Genomic DNA, 17,848 nt, shown 5'->3' with positions numbered 1-17,848 from the left:
TCAGGACAACATTACAGGCCACATTCACAATGGCTTTCAGTAACCATTGCCAATTTTTAACTGATACAGCAGTAACCATAGGTGTCAGCCAGTATCACATTGATATCCAAGAAATAAGAAAACAATGTATATATCGTACTTCTAAAAGGTAAATGCAATATTTTGAAATAATATAAAACCATAAAATTTTACTCTGTACATGAAGAATACTACACTGATTGAGAGGCATGACACATTGACCACAGATAAATTTGTAATTTGGAACCAACAGCTTGTGCCTTGATCCCAGATTTCCGTTGCCCTGCATTTTCATAAGCACCTCCATATTATGCCTGACAGTGTTCCTGAAATAAAGTTAGCATTTGACCTCTACACTATACAATCTCTCAAAAAAGCTTTCGCAGATTGTAATGCAAGCCTTTAATCTTCTGCTGCAAGTCAGTAAAGGTAAGTACCTTGAGCAACAATAGCAAAGTCTGGACTCCCTAGTGCTCAGGGTCAGTTAAGCCAGGCCCTCTAAAATTACTTCAGCTAAAGCATCCACAATAAGCCAGGGAAATAAAGATGACTATCATCTTTACTAGCAATTACCCAAGACAGAAGCAAACTAGTAAGCTCCATGTCACACAAAGAGGAACACATCAACTAATCTACAGTGGTTATGTAGATGATTTACATTTATTAGTTTTGGCTTTTTTTTTTTTTTTACCAGTATTTAATGATTTTCCTTCTACCATTCACTTCTTTCTTATCATGCTCATTCATGACACCTGTGAAGAGCTCAAGTTCTTCAGGAAAAACACTAGATTTAAAGTAACTGGTATAGCACAAGCCTTTAACTGTTCTGGAGATTCTGATGGCAATAACTAAATCCCCTGCTGCTGTTTTACTATGTTTCAGCCCACCACTGGCCATTTTGAAGCTATCTTCTATTCCATGATTCATCTGAGCATATAGTGCAACCAGTGGTACAGTCTGAGCCACATAATCTCAACTTATTTCTTGGGCAGGCATGAGCACTTACGGACTCAGCCAGATCAGAGGGACCTGGCTGACCAGTTGTGTGGCCTCAGGAGTATTAGTGCTGACATGCGGGAAGGTGCACAAACCTGTTGCTGAAGGCAAAAAAAAAAAAAGTGACTATCCCTCTGGCTTCGACAATGCTGCAGGCTCAAATTGATCTAAGCCTTGAAATCACACCCAGGTTGCCACTTGAAGGCTGCTGCCACTTTCCTCGCAAAGCCAACACATCCCTAGGAGAGGAATCAAAACCAACTGTTGTTGTGACCTCATGCTGGAGGGCAGTTAACTCCTCTTATCATCTGAAGTGGAAGTCACAATCCTAACTGCAGTAAAACCTGCTGAATCCTACTTTACCCACAGTGCATGACTGGCCTCAGTAGCGTGGAAATGAAGTAAGAGTCCTTAGATCCATAGTCTAGCAGAGTTTGTACAGAAGATCAGGAAGAAGGGAAACTTACTTGCTATTCCAGTTTTTCCCATCTTTACACCCAAGTTGTCTAAGAACACTGCACCTAGAAGAGAGAACTGTGCTAATATTGAGACGGTACACAAAACATAAGTACAAATATATTTGGAGTCTCAAATATTACTTGCCTGTTAATAAAGTCTATTGCTTGTGCTTTTAACTGTTCAGCGCTGTGCAAATCTGCGAGGATAAGAATGTCAGCAACATTTTCTACCGAGAGGTTACTACAGAGTGCTTCCTCACACATGACCTTCAGCCGTTCCAGTGCATACTGATAAAAGAAAAAACTACACTAATCATTCTTCAAACTTATTCTTTCTACCATTATTTCTACAGACAGTTTAATACAGGTCCAGCCACCATGAATACGTTTACTGCCTCTCAGGCTTAAAATCACACTGCTTCCAAACAGGTAATTCAGAATTCAATAAGATGCAATTAAGAGTCCTCAAATGATAAGACATTAGATTAGACACAAACTGATCAAATGCTTTACTGGAAGAACTTTTATCAAAACAAAAGTCACTTAGAAGTGTGTTTTCCTTCAGTTTGGTATGGGAGGAAGAGCAAGGAAGATATGAAGGCACTTTATCAAAATCATCATCAGATAGGTTTAAATCTCAAAGCAGAGGGCAAGAAATTATACAATGGAAAGTTTCGTGAAGCTGATCAAAGAAAAAATATATCGGGCTGCTTGAAACTGGCTTGTTCTGAGGTTTCCCACTCCCCCATCTCCAATTTGTTTTTTAAACTTCTCATACCTTTGACAAAGCCTACCAGAAAATTGATGCAAAATAATTATGTTCCCTTATTACATTCTGCTTGAATGAACTGTGCTTTGATTTTGAAGGATGTCATACATTGAATAGTTTTCATTCAGCTGTATACACTTCTACAGAAATCTTCCCCATTCCATTTAATTTAGCACTCAGTTTTCAAGTATGAAAGGAATTTTAGATGCTTAAGTTGCATATATATATATATGTGTGTGTGTGTGTGTGTATATGTAGTCAAGTTGCCACTCATACATTTGTATTAGCAACTGTACCATGCAAAGAAATACCATTGAAGAAATGTCAAATTCTTGGACTAGCTTCTATGTTTCTAGACCTATGCATTTTTACATCCATTTTATCATTATACTACTCCTCAGGATACTTCTATTTAGAGTACGTAAATAATTATAACAAGTCTGTAACCTACTAGGTAACGTAACAGGGAATATGCAGAACACTCATTTTTAGATTATTCCACATTCAGAAAGAATAGAAAAGTTTATAGCAAATTTTGGACTGTTATAAAAAGCTAAAGGGACCTTCTAGCTCACTATCTTTATGCCATGCTATTGCAGGCAATTATATAACTGCATCTTAAAACATTCTCTACATTTATCAATGTCTTCAATAAAAGCTGGCATTGATAAAAAACACCGTTTCACCTTCACACTTGGATGTACTAGAACTTGACAAAACACAATGAGCATAAAAACACAGATGAGATGCTGGCAATGAGATCTGAAGTGAATACAACTGGTAAGTCACCAAAGCCAGGGCAGTGCCAGTTCAAGAGTTCTTGAAAATTGAACACAAATTGCCAAAAACAACTTTATAATTGTTTCTTTAAATCTACTACTGGGCTGACTTACATTGTTGGATAAGGTTGATTATGAGAACAGGCAGCTTCACCACTAATGATGTAATTACACAACCAATTTAGAAATCACCTAGGTAGTTTAAGAAATTGCTACAATCTCAGCTGAGAGTGAACAAGTTTGGTATTGCGCACTGTGAAAGGAGCATTTTCTGAGTTCTAAGCTACCTAAAACTCCTCAGGGAAAGACAACCGCATGTTGTCTGAGGATAGCTACCTAAAATCTCAACCCTAGCTGTAAAGCTGTGAAAAGAAAAAACAAGGTATAGGGCCAAGTTTAAAAAAAGTTAGAAAATTAAATAATATGAAAGTGAATAATCTCAATTTAATTGTTGTGCTGTTTTAAGTCCTCTCATCTCAAAAATCACAGTAGAAGAAGTATTTCCCTGAGTGACAATTTAAAGAGTAGACAAGATCCCAATACAGAAGAGATGAAAGATTAGAACTATAGTTTGTATGAAAGACAAAAAGATGAAAGCTCTGAAGTAACAGTAACTTTAGAAAACAATTCAAACACTTGAATTTATTCAAACACTTGTATAAATCCTCTTAAAGAATATAAAGACCTAGGATAAATTTTATTCAAGACTGATTTTTCCAAATCATATTAATGGTTCCTGATTTTTTATTTATTTATTTTAATGGAGAGTAAATGCAATTAACATCTGAAACACTTCTGAACAGCAAAGATTTACTGAAAGGCTTCTAAGCCTTATACTGATTTTAAAAAGTCTACCCTTCCATCTTTCTGCATTTCTGATGAGATCTTTCTTATGGTATTTTTAAAAAATTGAGATGAATATCAAACTAAAAAATATACATATTTTTAAGAGGAACATTCCACAAACAAACATTAGTTTTGAGACCTTAGGGTTACTTACTTTGTCTGCAGCTGCCAACAAATTGTCAGCCATTTTTTCAAGGTTTGGTGCTTTTCCTGTGTAAATGAATCTCATCATTTCTTTAAAAACTTCAGGGTCTACATCATTTATTTCCACACGGTTCTGGTAAATGGTAAAGAAGAATCATCATCAAAAACCACTGGAATTCAACGACATCTTTATAACAAAGATACTGAATATATTCTTGCACGCTATGTTTTCACTTCACATCCATCATACAAGATCCTTACAATTTTAAACTAACATTCTACAATATTAAGCAGAAAGTAAATAAACAGTAGCTCTTAGTCAAACAGAAATTAATTGGGAAAGCTTACAAAAAGAAGTAATTGCATTTTCCTTCTAGAAATGTCTGTGTGAACTCTATTGCACAGGCTGTACCTGTGGCAGTTTCAGGAACATTTGCAAGTATTGTTGAGTTTCCAACCTGACAATGACATGCTTGGAATACTAGAAATCAGAGTAGCAGAAAGAACAAAGAGCCACTTTCAGCTTAAGTCTGGATTTCTTTAAGTCTAGAAAAAAAAAAATCTAGAAATCTTTAAATCAAGAAATCCTAAGCAAATGCTTCTAATATTCTAATTCTGCCTGAGAAAGTTTCCATCCTGGGGAACTGCAGGGAGGAAAAACATCACATTTGTGAAAACTTGGTAGTATTGCAGCACCAAAGTCATCTGATAGATTCATACACACAAGTGCTACAGTTGCAGCCTGCAAGATGAAATATTCATTCATTATAATCCTTTAGTGAGTTGATCAGTTCTCCTTGACTCTTCATGTATTCTGCCTATAACCAAGCCCTTTTAGATACTCGTTTTTCATGAAAGAGATGAACAACTCTTTGCTGTAGGAGATATCGAGAGCATAAGAGCAGAAGCAGCTCTCTGTGCTGATTAAATAACTATCTATCCAAAACACTCATGGAGGTCAAGTGCTTGCAGAAACTGTGAATGAAAAGCACTTCACTGCCTTAGGGCTTAATGTGACTTATAATTCACTTGTTCCTTCACATCCCTAGTGACCACACAAAACTTCAAAGTTTTGCCATATTGTATTAATCAAGTCAATTGACTTATGTGGGGGTAGAAGCTAAAGAAAAAAATGTGGCAGACACTGACAGATCAATTACATTAGTAGCTAATATTAAAAAGCAAAACAAAACAGCCTAGAGCAGATGTATATAAAAACAAGTCCATCGGAATCTTTCTACACAGAGAAATTCCCCCAGAACTCATTAGAAAAGCGTTCAGGAGTAGTACCCCCCTCCGCTCACACACTACTCACCTTCCTCAGGTTGCAACACTTCAAGTTTTCTGCACGTTTTCCCTTTTTTACGATGTACAAATATTTATGTGCAAAGTCTTCAGTAAGGCTTACCTTTTTGCTTTCCTCCATTTCATGCTCAAACATTGCATTAAAAACTGGAGATCGTGCTATAGCAAGAGATGTAAATATTAAATATCATCAGTTTTTAAGCTTTTAGCAATTTTAATAGCAAAATAATAGCAATACAAAAGTAGAAAGTACCTGCAAGGATAGATTTATGAGCTTTGAATTCTTGTCCTCCTACATAAAAACTGCAATCTGTAAATCTTGTTGTTTCCCAGAGATTCCCTAAATCTTCTGCTAGTCGACATTCAGGTACCTTCAAAGTGTTTGTATTAGACTGTCCTGATATATTTACTGAGTCTTGGACCACGCTTACCTAACAGAAAATCACAGCAAGACAACTCTTTCATAACTGAATGCCAATAAGAATTAAGTTACAGCACCTATTGCTACAAGTTCAGCAATTCCAAAGCAAAGCAAAAAACAGTGGTGTTTTTGGCATTAGGCCAGAACCATTTTACAGTTTGCTTTTAAGTAACATAAAACAAATACAGTTTTACTTAGACTAACATTGTGCATTTATCCAACCAAAACAAAATACCACATAATAAAATTAGCAACAGTAAGTCAAGGAGAGACATGACACCATAAGTAAACAATACTATTTCAGAGATAAATTAACTGTTCACTCTTCACACATTTAATATATACAAAATAAAATTCTAAACAGATCATTAAGATCACAAGAGAACAAAAATTTTGTAAAAACAATCCACAGAAATTCTAAACAGTATGATATCCCTAATCAGTGGGTTCATACCTAACTTTCAAACTGATAACACAATCTAAGTGCAAGTAATATAGCTCCTTCATTATCCTGTTTTGCTTTGTCACAGACGATTGTTTTCCCAAACAAGATTAAAAGCCATTATTTTAGAAGTCAACAGAATATAAGATCTAGTAGGAAATAACTAAAATAATAAATGAATACTCACAGGTTGTAATGTTTGTACAGAACTGGTTACATTTAAAAACGTGCATCTCAAGTGAATACATTGCCATTACCCTCCAGGTTTAAATCTTTCACATAGTAAATTTACAGGACAGTAGCATTCTTACTTGCTTTTTTCAAAAAAAATTTACATAAGTCCTTTAATCAGTCTGTTGGGAAAATAGAAGAGCTCAGCAGGGTTTTTTTTCTGTTGTCTGAGAGCACACACCTGAGAATAAAACCTTCCTAAAGAAGAGAGCCACACTACAGGATCTCAATCACTGCATCACCCAAATACAGAAAATTAGGATTATATATTAAGAAAATGCTTACACTGTTAAAATCAGTGCTATGTTTGATATCCAGAAGCACAGCATCTGGAATAAATCTGGCATAATGCAAAAATAGCACAACTAAGCTTCACAGAAAGTCAGAGCAGTGCAAACAAAATACCAGATCAGAAGAGGATGATGATCCAATTAAAACAGCAGTTTGAGGATTTGAATCATTGACTAATTCCCTCTCTCATCCCATACCCCCTTGTGAGAAGAAATTCCCTTATATTCTTCCATCTTTTAAAAAGAAAAAGCATCCCAAAGTACTCAAAATCTTCACTTTCACAGTAAGACTATACATTTCCAGCTTTCAAAGCTCTGTAGGCCTATGGTGTACTCTACTTCAGTTTTCACAGCACAATTTCAGGAAGTACGCGTACGCACAAATGGAGCTTCAGCCTAGCAACACTTGTCCTTTGTTTTAAAAGGAAAGAGTTTTGCTTCTCTAGAGACTTCACTTTAAGTTCCTGCTCCAAGTTTTCCACACAGGAACCTTTCCCTGTTAGCTACAGCCACTGCCTAGAAAGATCGGCTACATCTTTGTATTTATTCAAACTGGTCCCTGATGATCTAGTATTTCATATATCACACATCCAGACAGTATGCTTAGAATCAACGTGTTGTTTTGTTTTTAAATGAACCACTTTAGACTGAGCTGAAATCCAATCTCATTAAAGCCACAGAACTTTTGAAAACTCATCTTAAGCTAACAATCATAAAACCCATCCTTTTGTCAAACACATGATCCTCACTCCAGATACTTCAGAGCTGTGTTTGTAAGACCACTCACAAGAACGAAGGTATTTATCCCCTAAACCGCAAAAATGATAAGGAGATGCTAAAATGATTGGTGAACAACCCATCTTAAAGGAAACCGGCAATCTAGGCAGCACATCCAAGTACTATACAAGGTCAAATTCACTTTACTTCTTAGGAAGCTATAGAAGATGCAGCTTTTGCACTGCATATATGGATTAGGATTAATGTTTCTTTTCAGATTGCATGCCCTCCTGCATAAGGGTGTACAAGAACGTACAAATTATGACTTGAACAAGTTTAGTGGGTGAGATGACAGACAACATGGAAAATGTACCTCATTTCTGTGGTTTTGAATCCATGGTAGTCCAACAGTAAATAAGGTGTGATACTTTAGATAACAAGTTAAGAAAGCAGTCTAAAACCTCTGCAGATATTATTATTTGTTTTATAGCTTGTTTTATAACAAATTATCTCTAAAATTATGTAGTGACCTAATTCCAAAAAACAAACTGTAAGAGCTGTTTATTTACAAACCATTTATAACAAGGAAAACTTAAAATGACAAAATACTCAAGAGTATCTTTGCAGAACCATAAAACACTTGTTACATCTGCTTTTATCACCCAAATAATTGTATTCATAACAAATTTATCATGCAGCTAATTTAACTTGTCTAAGTGAAAATAAGATGCACTATATTTGCAATATCTATTCTCAGGGGCCACATTTCAATTATTCTTTCTACATAGCATAATGACATATAATTAAATTGTAATCTTGCCAAGACAATTTTACACATTTCCTGTAAATACACAGATCAAAGCAAACTTATTAGCAGTTAAAACATCCATCATCCTCCTAAGCCACTAATCACTTCATGGCAGCAGAGATAGCCAGCCAATGTATACTTAACACACAGTACTTATATTGCGACTTTCTCTAGCTTCCATTTTTAACATATAATAAGCATTTTACTGAATTTTAATATGACAACATAGGTTACCAACAAAAAACAGTATTATAAAAGTGACCTATAATACACCGTGAACTTATACCATAGCTCTCAATATTAATTATCAGTACTAAGGAACATCCTTCTACAGGATACTTACATTTGTTCAAAAAAAATACAACAGTTACTATAAAAATAAAGTATTTAATTTACTTGAAAAAGCTATTAACTGGCTAAAGCAATGAATAATATTACAATAATATAGATTCTAACTATTAGCTATGTTTTTGTTTCTTTTTAATAATGTGAACCAGTAGACATTTCCTTTTTGCTTAACCAGTGAAGAACAATCCTATAATTTCAAACACAACCTATTTGAAGTGACCCCAGTAAAATGATACTTTACACATCACTTATCAGCCACCTTTTCATAAATAATTTTACATCTGACTTTAATCTAATTCTGGCAAATTCTTTGGAGTTGCAAAATAAGCCTGAATTGATTGCCTGAATCTAAGTTTCAACACATGTATCAAAAAATGAAACAATACAATGTAGACAATGCAACTAAATGTATCTCTTACCATACTTATCATTTACGGAACACAACATTTATATTAGCGTTAAAATGAACATAAACACATAAAAAAAGGTTTTATTTCCTTTTTAAAACTTATCACTGAAAAGTTTATACCTACCTCACAAAATAACGTAAGCTTGTCATCTGGTAAAAGACCATTAGCTTCATCTAGCAAAAAATCTCTTCGGATAAATTTCTTAAAACCCCAGTCCTTGCCTTGTACAAACCGATACGCTCTTTGGCTTTCTGATAAAAGACAGTTATGTACAAATAAAGCAAGTTAATATTAAAAAAAAGTAACACCTTAAAAGTCTATACAAAGGGTAAGCGTTAAGGCAAAAATGATTTAATTTAACACTTTGGGATCATGTCTGTCACATTTTTAGGAAACAACTGATTAAAGTCGTGTTTTCTTTTTTTTTTTTGGGGGGGGGGGGGGTGCTATGATGTAAAATTTTGATAGATCTTAGAAGAGCATGATCTGCAATTCAAACCATAGCATCTCCTTCTCCTTGGGCATCATCCAACATAAGAGTTTTTAGTTAAAGTTTAAAAAATCCAATGCATCAAAACAAACTGTTCACGGGGAAGTGCAATTACAATGAGCTTGTCATCACAAATGCATTCTGACAACACTTCTGCATTTGTCATAACAATCTGTTTTGACTTCTTCATGAAATGGAAAATCCTGTTTCACAGGTTCATATTATTTTGGAATACAGCAAAAGCATTAAATAAGCAAAACAGAAATAAAAGCTTCCAACTATTTCTCCGGTCATGAAAACATGCATTGACATTTATTTTTTAGCCATATGCTGTGAGTTGTTTTTTTTAATCTACCAGTTTGCTGTGACCACACCACCTTTTTTTTAATCCTGTTCTAATGTCCACAGTCCATAAAAGGGTCCCTAGGGTCATATTAGTGCGAATACATGCACTCAGTAAAGTTAGTTATTCTGTACTGCATGTCTGCCCTAAGTTGGTCACTTGTTCCACTAAATGAATTACAGGAAAGAACACAATACTTTTATTTGCAAGTAAAACATGGCAAGTTATATTTAGAAAGACTGTTGAAAAGGAAAAGAAAGAATATTTCTGAAATAACATCAAAGAATTAAAAATAAATAAATCATCCCCACTTCTCCATAAATAGAGGGATTTTTCTTTAATTCCAAAAAATGCTGGACAAGAATCATTTCATCTGTTTTATGAATAGATATTTAAACTTATAAATTCTTCACAGAAGGCTAAAGTCTGAAGTTTGTTATGGAAGTAATGTATTTTTCAAGACAGAATCAAGTTAAAAAAGCACTCCTTCTACAAATTCCAAAATAAAGACATCAGGAAAGTCCAACTTCTCTACTCTACAGTTAACTTAGTAGCATCACTGAAATATACAGTATGTTAGATGGTCAAGTTTGTGCTAAAAAACAAACATATCACACTGATTGTTCTCACTTTCAACAGCTGGACAAATGAGATTCACAACAGTTCTTTCACCAAAAGTAGATGAAAATGTCTTACTGGCGGCTTGTATTAACAAAAAACAAGGAAGAACAACTCAGGAACTGACAAGCTTCATCACTTCAAGTGGCAGTCTGTGCATGAATTATCAATTACCAAAGGACATCTAAAGTTGAGCATCATCATATGGTATAAATAAAAACAGAGCCTTTCCAGGAGCAGATGGTAAATGGCTGGGAAGTCCAAGAAATAAGATTTCTGTTGGTAATTTCCCAAAATGAAATGATGCTTAATTCCTGCAGTGCAAATACAGGACAGCTACTATTGAAGAAACTTAAGACATCTATTCTTCGGGTTTTTTTCTAGCACCTTGTGATTTTTAGCATTTAAAGGACAACCTGACAAATAATCTTCAGATCCCTCCCACCCTACATTGTATGGCCCTCATTTAGGGCAGCATTTTGGAAGAGGATGAATACAGAGTTCAATATGTATATTTATTTCTCTTCCAAAGAATCCAACTATTATAATATTTTTGGATTTGCACTCAGCTTTGTGGATTTACGTTAGATATTACAAGTGGGTCCAGTCATATAAGGAGAAAGTGGCACAGAGTTGCTATCTTGAACCAAAATGTTAAGACCCAATTTGCAGAGAGAGAAAAGGTAAACTAGAGGATGAAGAAATTATAGAGCTATTCAAAAAACAAAGCAAACCCTCCAGAAGACTTTGAGCATAAGTACTGGAGAACTTGCAACATAACAGATGCTGCAAGGTCTCTTTAAGCCCTGGAGGAGGAAAAGGAAAAAAAGAAGACTGATTTTTCACACGCAGGATTAGCAACAGCACAAACCTGCTTGCATTAAGCCAGCATTAGACTGTTGTGCTAAATCAGGTTCATAGGTCAGACTGGAGATGGTAGAGTTTAGCATTACCTTGTATTTTGGCAAGCAGGCTAAAAAGACACTTCTACTTTCAGCTACTAGTTAATGCCCCCACAGTATTCACTTACATTCTGCTAGTTTCAGGTAATGACATGATTATGCTTTGGGAAATAGGCATTTATATTAAACTATTTTCCCAGAGATACACAAATACCTGAAAGGTGACTAGGGATTTCATTTCAGCAGGGCTCAATAAGAAAAGTACGTTCAAATAACTTCATTCAATGGAAAAGAAGGGAAAAAAAACAGCGAATACTCAACCTTTTTCATATTCATCTGAACGGTACCCTACAGAAGTCACTCTACCATACAGGTATATAATTTTTCTAAACGTGTATTAAAATATTTCATTTGAATCTTAGACTAAATCCTTCTAGCATGTTTCACTTCAGAGACCTTTCAGTATTTAGTGTAAAAAAAGAGTCCAGCTCTCGAAAGCACACGTCATGAGAAATCCATCTTTCCCAAAAAGTGCTTCCAGTCAAAGCTGTGCTTTTAAGTTTGAAAAAAGAGCCAAACATTTTTCGTATCAAGAGGCAATTAAATCAAATAAATTACTTCAAAGTCTTCTAGTTCCTTGGGTACATGACTCATGTCTTTAAACTGATTACGGTGTAAATCAGACGAAGTCAGATGAAAACATCATAAAAGTGTGTGTAAAAACAAAAAACCACTATGTGTTTACCCTAATTAACTAGGGAAATCAAACACTTTCACTGTAGTTAGAAACACGCAAACAGCTCTACTGACAGGAAGCAAGAATGATCTGCTAGAAAAGTTAGGTGACAAGAATCTGAAGCGATGGCAGTTAGCAATTCATTGTAATTTATACTGCTCAGGAGAAATTAACATAGCTCAGTGATCAGAAATGTGTGAAAAGATTTTTAATTAACTTTCTAAAAGGATATTTAAAAAGATATTTTCAAGTTTCTCTCAGTGTTAAACTCTGTTTAATTGAAAAAAATACAAAGCTAACTTTCTTTGGAAAGTTCTTATAGATCTGCAGGCACTACATTAAGATTCCCTTACCCATTGCTTTAGTTTCTTCTCTTTTAGCATTCAGCAGGGAAAATTTGAATTTTGCTCTGACTTCACTTTTTGGACAACTGACTAAAAGCAAATATAATGACAGGTAGTCTTTGCTTTCATCATCTAATCCCTTTGGATTCACTCTCAGGCACCTGAAAGAAATGCAGAAAATTTACATTTTTAAAGTCATAAACAGAATAAATTCAGATCTGTATTAATTTTTTAAGATACTACATGAGCTACTAATACAAGTGTTTCCCTCATGATTATTGAAACTATGAAACCAGCAGCAATCTGTACCTATAATGAAACTTCAAGAAATGTCTAAATTTTATTATTTATTCACAATTTGATTTTGCAGCTTCTGCTAGTGGGAGAAAAAATAAGAAAAAAAGCAGTTGCCAGAATAAAGACCTTACCACTTCATTTTGTCATTTGGCCCTGATGAAAAGGTAGAACTCTTTAGAACTTCACCCATTTCTTCTCGGCAGAAACTGAAGTTATTAATGGTCCACATGTAGGAAAATTTTACTACTTTAACCTGAACAAAAGATGTAGAAAAAATTCACTAAAATTTAGTTTGTATATCACGCATTAATTATGAGAATTAGATTATCAGCACAACTCAGTATTTTTAGGAATTGTTTTTAAATGGTTATTATGACTAGAAAATAAAGCCATTGGAATTCATGCAATTTCACCTGTGTGTAACACCAGCTTTCAGCCACAGGTCCACTGGACATCTCCCCAGGAGGAGGTGGGGTAGGAACCCTTGACATTGCCACTTATTGCAGGTTATAGTATCAAAATAGCAATCCAGACTTCAGTAATTCTCCTAAAAAAAAAAAAAGAGGAAGCAATTCATGTATTTTTCTTTGGACACCCTCTGTAAGCGTGGAAAAATCAATGTTTTGATATCCATATTAGTGTTTACTAAATGATGCAATGAAAATAAAACCTGAAAAGAAGTTAAAATTGTTTTGCTATTTAGACAAGCTAGGTGTCAAATATTCGTTGATGACCACTTGTACTACAAACCTGCAAGTTGAATCTTTGTGCAATACTTTATAAAAGCAAGCATCTATGCAGTGTACAATGCCACTAATGATGTTATTTCAACATCACCTTTTAAAATTATTACACCTTGATCATTCCAGTCATGTTATAACTTTCCTTGGGATCTTTTCCTTTGATTTGGAGGCTACCTAGGGCCTTGTGAGTGCTCAGTTATCAGTAGCTCTGCATTAGCTTTCCATAGACATGGCTCTGGAAGAGCACCTAGCCTTCTGGGAGTAGAATAGGTTCAAGTAATCCTAGGATTTTTCAAGGGAAGGTGAGAAAAACTTACTTTTAAAGTATTTTCTTCACATCTTTTATGGTTGCCTTGTATCTTTAATGCCAATAGATTTTATTGAAAATAATCACAATAATAATCACAACCACTAGCTGGCTGCCTGCTGAAGCACAGAGCTGAAACAGTTGAAGTCAACTTGCCAAATCTGAAGAACTTTCCAATAACAAGTAAAGCAATCTTGTTACAGGTTACCACCAAGCACTGCAATTTCTCCTTCCCATCAGAAATTGAGTCACATGCCCAGACTCATCACATCTAACTAGACATGTAATTAGTCCGACTACTTGCACAAGCCTTTCAAATAATTAATAAAAGAATACAGACATGTTAGAGTAGCTCTGGGTTACTGGTGACCCTCTTTTAGCTAGGCTTTGCTGTCATCTTCAGACAGATATCTGCCAGACGCGTTGTTTCTCACTTAAGCAGCCCCATGAAGTTGCTAAAAAGAAGTGAAGCAAACCCTGGCCAAGCTGGATGAAAGTCACAACTAAACATTTTCTCTCAGTACAGAGTTTTTTTTAATTGTATCCTGCTATCATTAAAGAAGATCAGAAGACTACAACCTTCCTGGAACACTAGCTTCATCTTTTTACTTGCAAAAAAAATGTATTATTTGCATTACTGGAAAGAGGTGGTTGCACATCAGTGATCATGCTGGAACTTTCCAGAGATGGGCAATACACTTAGAAACAAGGTTTTATATAAATTTAGGTAAGAACACCCTGCAAGACCATACACAATTCAGTCACAATGAATGGAGAAGAATTCCCTTCCTATGGGGAGAAGAATTATCTGTGAATCACAATGATCCTCACTGGATGCTTTCCTTCACGCCATTCTAGGACCTTTTCTCACTCACTTGCAATATTAATTAGCCCTCGTACATTAAAGCCTGCTGACATGGAAATCACTCTGGATGATGAATGTATAAAGCCTTGGGGAGAAAAAACCATTCTCAGCTGTTGTCAGATGAGGAAAAAGATGCTATACAGTCAGATGGAGCTCTCTGAAAAGAGATCAACTACAAGGCAAAAAATCATTGGATAAGTCTCATGCAAGATGTGGATCACTGAGACATTCAAGTGTAATCAAAAATACAATTCAGCTGCCTCCTGTAAGAAATAATACTTTTCCTTCCAAATAAAACTTATGTTTACTTCTGGAAGTCTTCAGTATTTAATTAGTATTTTCTGTAGATGATAACTGGCGACAAACAGCCAATGTTAATTTCAGATAGTGGAACTCGCTTGCCCCATTTTATTTTTCTGTCATGTTCCTGAGCTCTTTCAGTACTTGAGACCAGCCAGCTCCTAGAAGTCCAGTAATTACGGAAGAGACAAGGTTGCCCAGAAGGGTTCACCAAACTGAAAAAGGCTTAAAGTAAGCTCTGTATAGCATCCCCTTCAGGAAGCACCCAGTGACCTGAGGCCAGCTACTGGTAGCTACCCACTCCTGTCTCACAGCTAAACGAGCCCGACAAACGAGACAGTCTAAGCAAAGGTGGTTACTACCTGCCCCTCCATTATTTCCCCGTCTGTCTGTCTCTGTACCTGCTTCTACCTAGGGCATCTGTGCTTCAGAGACTCCTTCAACCAGCTGTGTGGCTTTTATTATTTACTACCATTTCTGGCAGCAGCCATGACCAAGCACGCTTTTCACATCCTTCAGAATGGCTTCAACCTTTTGTAGTTTCCAATTACCACATTAGGAGTGGACAACTGACTTTCCAGAGCTCCTGACATGTCTTTGAGGAACAGATTTGTATCTTACTGTATTTTTGGGCATGGATTCACTGAGCTGAGGGTTGCTGGCACCAAGCAGGCCTGGAGGGGACAGACTGAAAGCAGGCAGAAGGACGCACCTACATGCTCACCCCTTGTTCTCAGCTTTGCGCGGGGAAAAGGGTAAATACTACTTTGAAGAAAGTGTTTATGAATCATTGATTAGCCACTGTCATCAGCTTGCACAAAAAGGTCTTCAAGTACCAAACCGTCATCAGAGCCTACCAGATGAAGCGGCCGGGAGCAGACGGAGCTGCAGCTGACAACCCCTGTCAGAGAAGGACGGGGTGGAATTAAACCAACGAAGTGCAGGAAGGAGGGCTTATTATCAGCACGATGAAGCTACTTACTCACAGGGACAATTTTCAAGCTAGAACTAGCATTTACTCCTCTGCCTGCAATTGTGAACAAAGCATCGGAGGTGACAGGACATTATCACATCACATATCTGATAATTTTCAGGCAACGCCATGCCTGCCTGGACATGGCTCAACAAAGCAGCCCACGCAAACACTTCCCTGTGAAGATGTCTGACCACTGGAGGGAACTTACACATCTACACTCACTTGGGAACACTAAAAGAAGTTTTAGTGAACGAGGAAAAGTAATTTCCAGCTTTACAAAATGGAAATTAGAGATATTTTTGAAGTCCATCAAGTAGCCTGATTTTTTTTTCCTTAGCGAAGTGATATACCCATACTGAACGTCATGCAATCATCGATGACTTACTCTGAGAATGCACTTTCATGGTCATACTTCAAAAGAGGGGAAAAGCCCAAAACTACGTTACTCAACCTGTACTTTCAGATCCTGAACATGACGGGCTTACCACTTCTCCTGGTCTCTTAAGGTATCGATGGTACCTGCTAACCGTTGTGCCCAACAGTCTCTCTAAAATCAGCATCTTTGCAGAGCTCAGCGCTACTGGCAGAGCAGTAGTGGGAAGAGAAAAAAATGAGAAGCAAATCCTCAAAGCACATTTTATTTAATAGTTGAAGTAGCTTCCTGTTCAAAGAATTACTTGTATTAAGCTTCAAGCTATCTGATGTTAATTCCCTCTAATTACTCACAGAGTGTAAAGAAAATAGACTATCATCCATAAAATGTATACACACTAAATTTTATCAAAAGCTGTATAAGCTCTAACTTTTTTCCTGTTACTTTTAAAAAGAGATCTTCAAAAGTATTTTATACACCAATTTTATATTTATATAGAGTTTCAAATATGATTTTGTTTCCCTTCCCAGAAATTATTCCCATAAATTGAATATTTATCAAGATTATTCTAGAAAAAGTTTTCAACCTCATAGCTATACAAAAACACACTGAGTCTTACACACTGTGTTGGAATCAATGCGTTTGTATGCACAAAGAAAATACCACAGAGAGAAATCCTCTAATCCCTCAATAATAAACCTGCAAAACACTTCAAAACTTATTTCAAGGATTTCCCTAAGCGATAACATCTTTTGTGAGCTCTCACAGGTAAGAATAGAAGCTCAGTATAACTCCTATATCCTAGAATTTCTTTCATCAGAGCAGCTGTAGCTTAAGAGGTGCATACGAGCACGCGTGCATGCTAAGTAGTGACCATTGCAATGTCTTCTCTACTTCAGTACAGTATAATAGTCAGCAAATTACTGGCAGAACTGGACAAACTGCCTTCTGCAGAGCATCCAACAGACAGACAGACCCTGGAAGCTCAACCCAGCCTGCCAGAAGCTAACCACGGATCAATTCACCAAGTCAGTGACCCCATCCCGCTCCCTCAAAAGCGGGGAGGAAGCACGTTGGGAACTGGAAGCTCAGTCCCTGCTGATCCTTCCCTCAGCCACCCCTTCTTGCAGAGGCCTCCTCTCCCCGGCTGTGTTTTGGCACACCACAGGACTTCAGCACTCACCACATGATATAACTGAACAAGAGGCACAGCGTGGGCTGACTCAAGTCCTGTCCAGCAGCTGAGGAACAACGCAACATATAACAGTGAAGTCCGGTGTGCTCCCAAACCATTACAGGAGCAAGCTTCCAAAATGCCCCAGAAAGAGGCTGGGGAACCTGCCCTGCCTCAAACACCACACATCTCTAACCAAGCTACTTCAGGCATTCATCAGCTAACAAGAACTAGAGCAACTTACCCAGAGTGACCAACACTAACATCATTTAGTAGTGTCTAAGGAAAGCCTAATAAATGGCCATGCCAACAAACCCCACGTGCACGTATTATATACTCTGTATTTCAATGGTCAGTCTTTCCTGAAAGGGGCTGAACATCCCAAGGAATGAAAAGCT

The 17,848-nt window shown here is 36.4% G+C and overlaps 1 protein-coding gene across 2 annotated transcripts in view; it reads right to left on the bottom strand.

Annotated features, from left to right (window-relative positions):
* The window catches only part of SPOPL (speckle type BTB/POZ protein like), a 33,936-nt gene that overhangs the window by 4,821 nt on the left and 11,267 nt on the right, over window positions 1–17,848 (bottom strand). For both annotated transcript variants that reach the window (XM_035556051.1, XM_050711776.1), the window contains exons 2-10: window positions 13,126–13,259; window positions 12,844–12,965; window positions 12,425–12,576; window positions 9,106–9,233; window positions 5,569–5,746; window positions 5,419–5,474; window positions 4,021–4,143; window positions 1,618–1,760; window positions 1,482–1,535 (exon numbers count right to left, since the gene is read on the bottom strand). In XM_035556051.1, coding sequence (XP_035411944.1) covers window positions 1,482–1,535; window positions 1,618–1,760; window positions 4,021–4,143; window positions 5,419–5,474; window positions 5,569–5,746; window positions 9,106–9,233; window positions 12,425–12,576; window positions 12,844–12,965; window positions 13,126–13,203 — 1,034 coding nt within the window. In that variant the 5' untranslated portion in view covers window positions 13,204–13,259. The remainder of the gene's footprint in view (window positions 1–1,481; window positions 1,536–1,617; window positions 1,761–4,020; window positions 4,144–5,418; window positions 5,475–5,568; window positions 5,747–9,105; window positions 9,234–12,424; window positions 12,577–12,843; window positions 12,966–13,125; window positions 13,260–17,848) is intronic.

This window comes from Cygnus atratus, chromosome 6 (genome assembly GCF_013377495.2).
Source record: "Cygnus atratus isolate AKBS03 ecotype Queensland, Australia chromosome 6, CAtr_DNAZoo_HiC_assembly, whole genome shotgun sequence".
In the NCBI taxonomy this organism is placed as follows: domain Eukaryota; kingdom Metazoa; phylum Chordata; class Aves; order Anseriformes; family Anatidae; genus Cygnus; species Cygnus atratus.
Note: the sequence above shows the minus strand (reverse complement) of the source record. Positions and strands in the feature narration are given on the sequence as shown.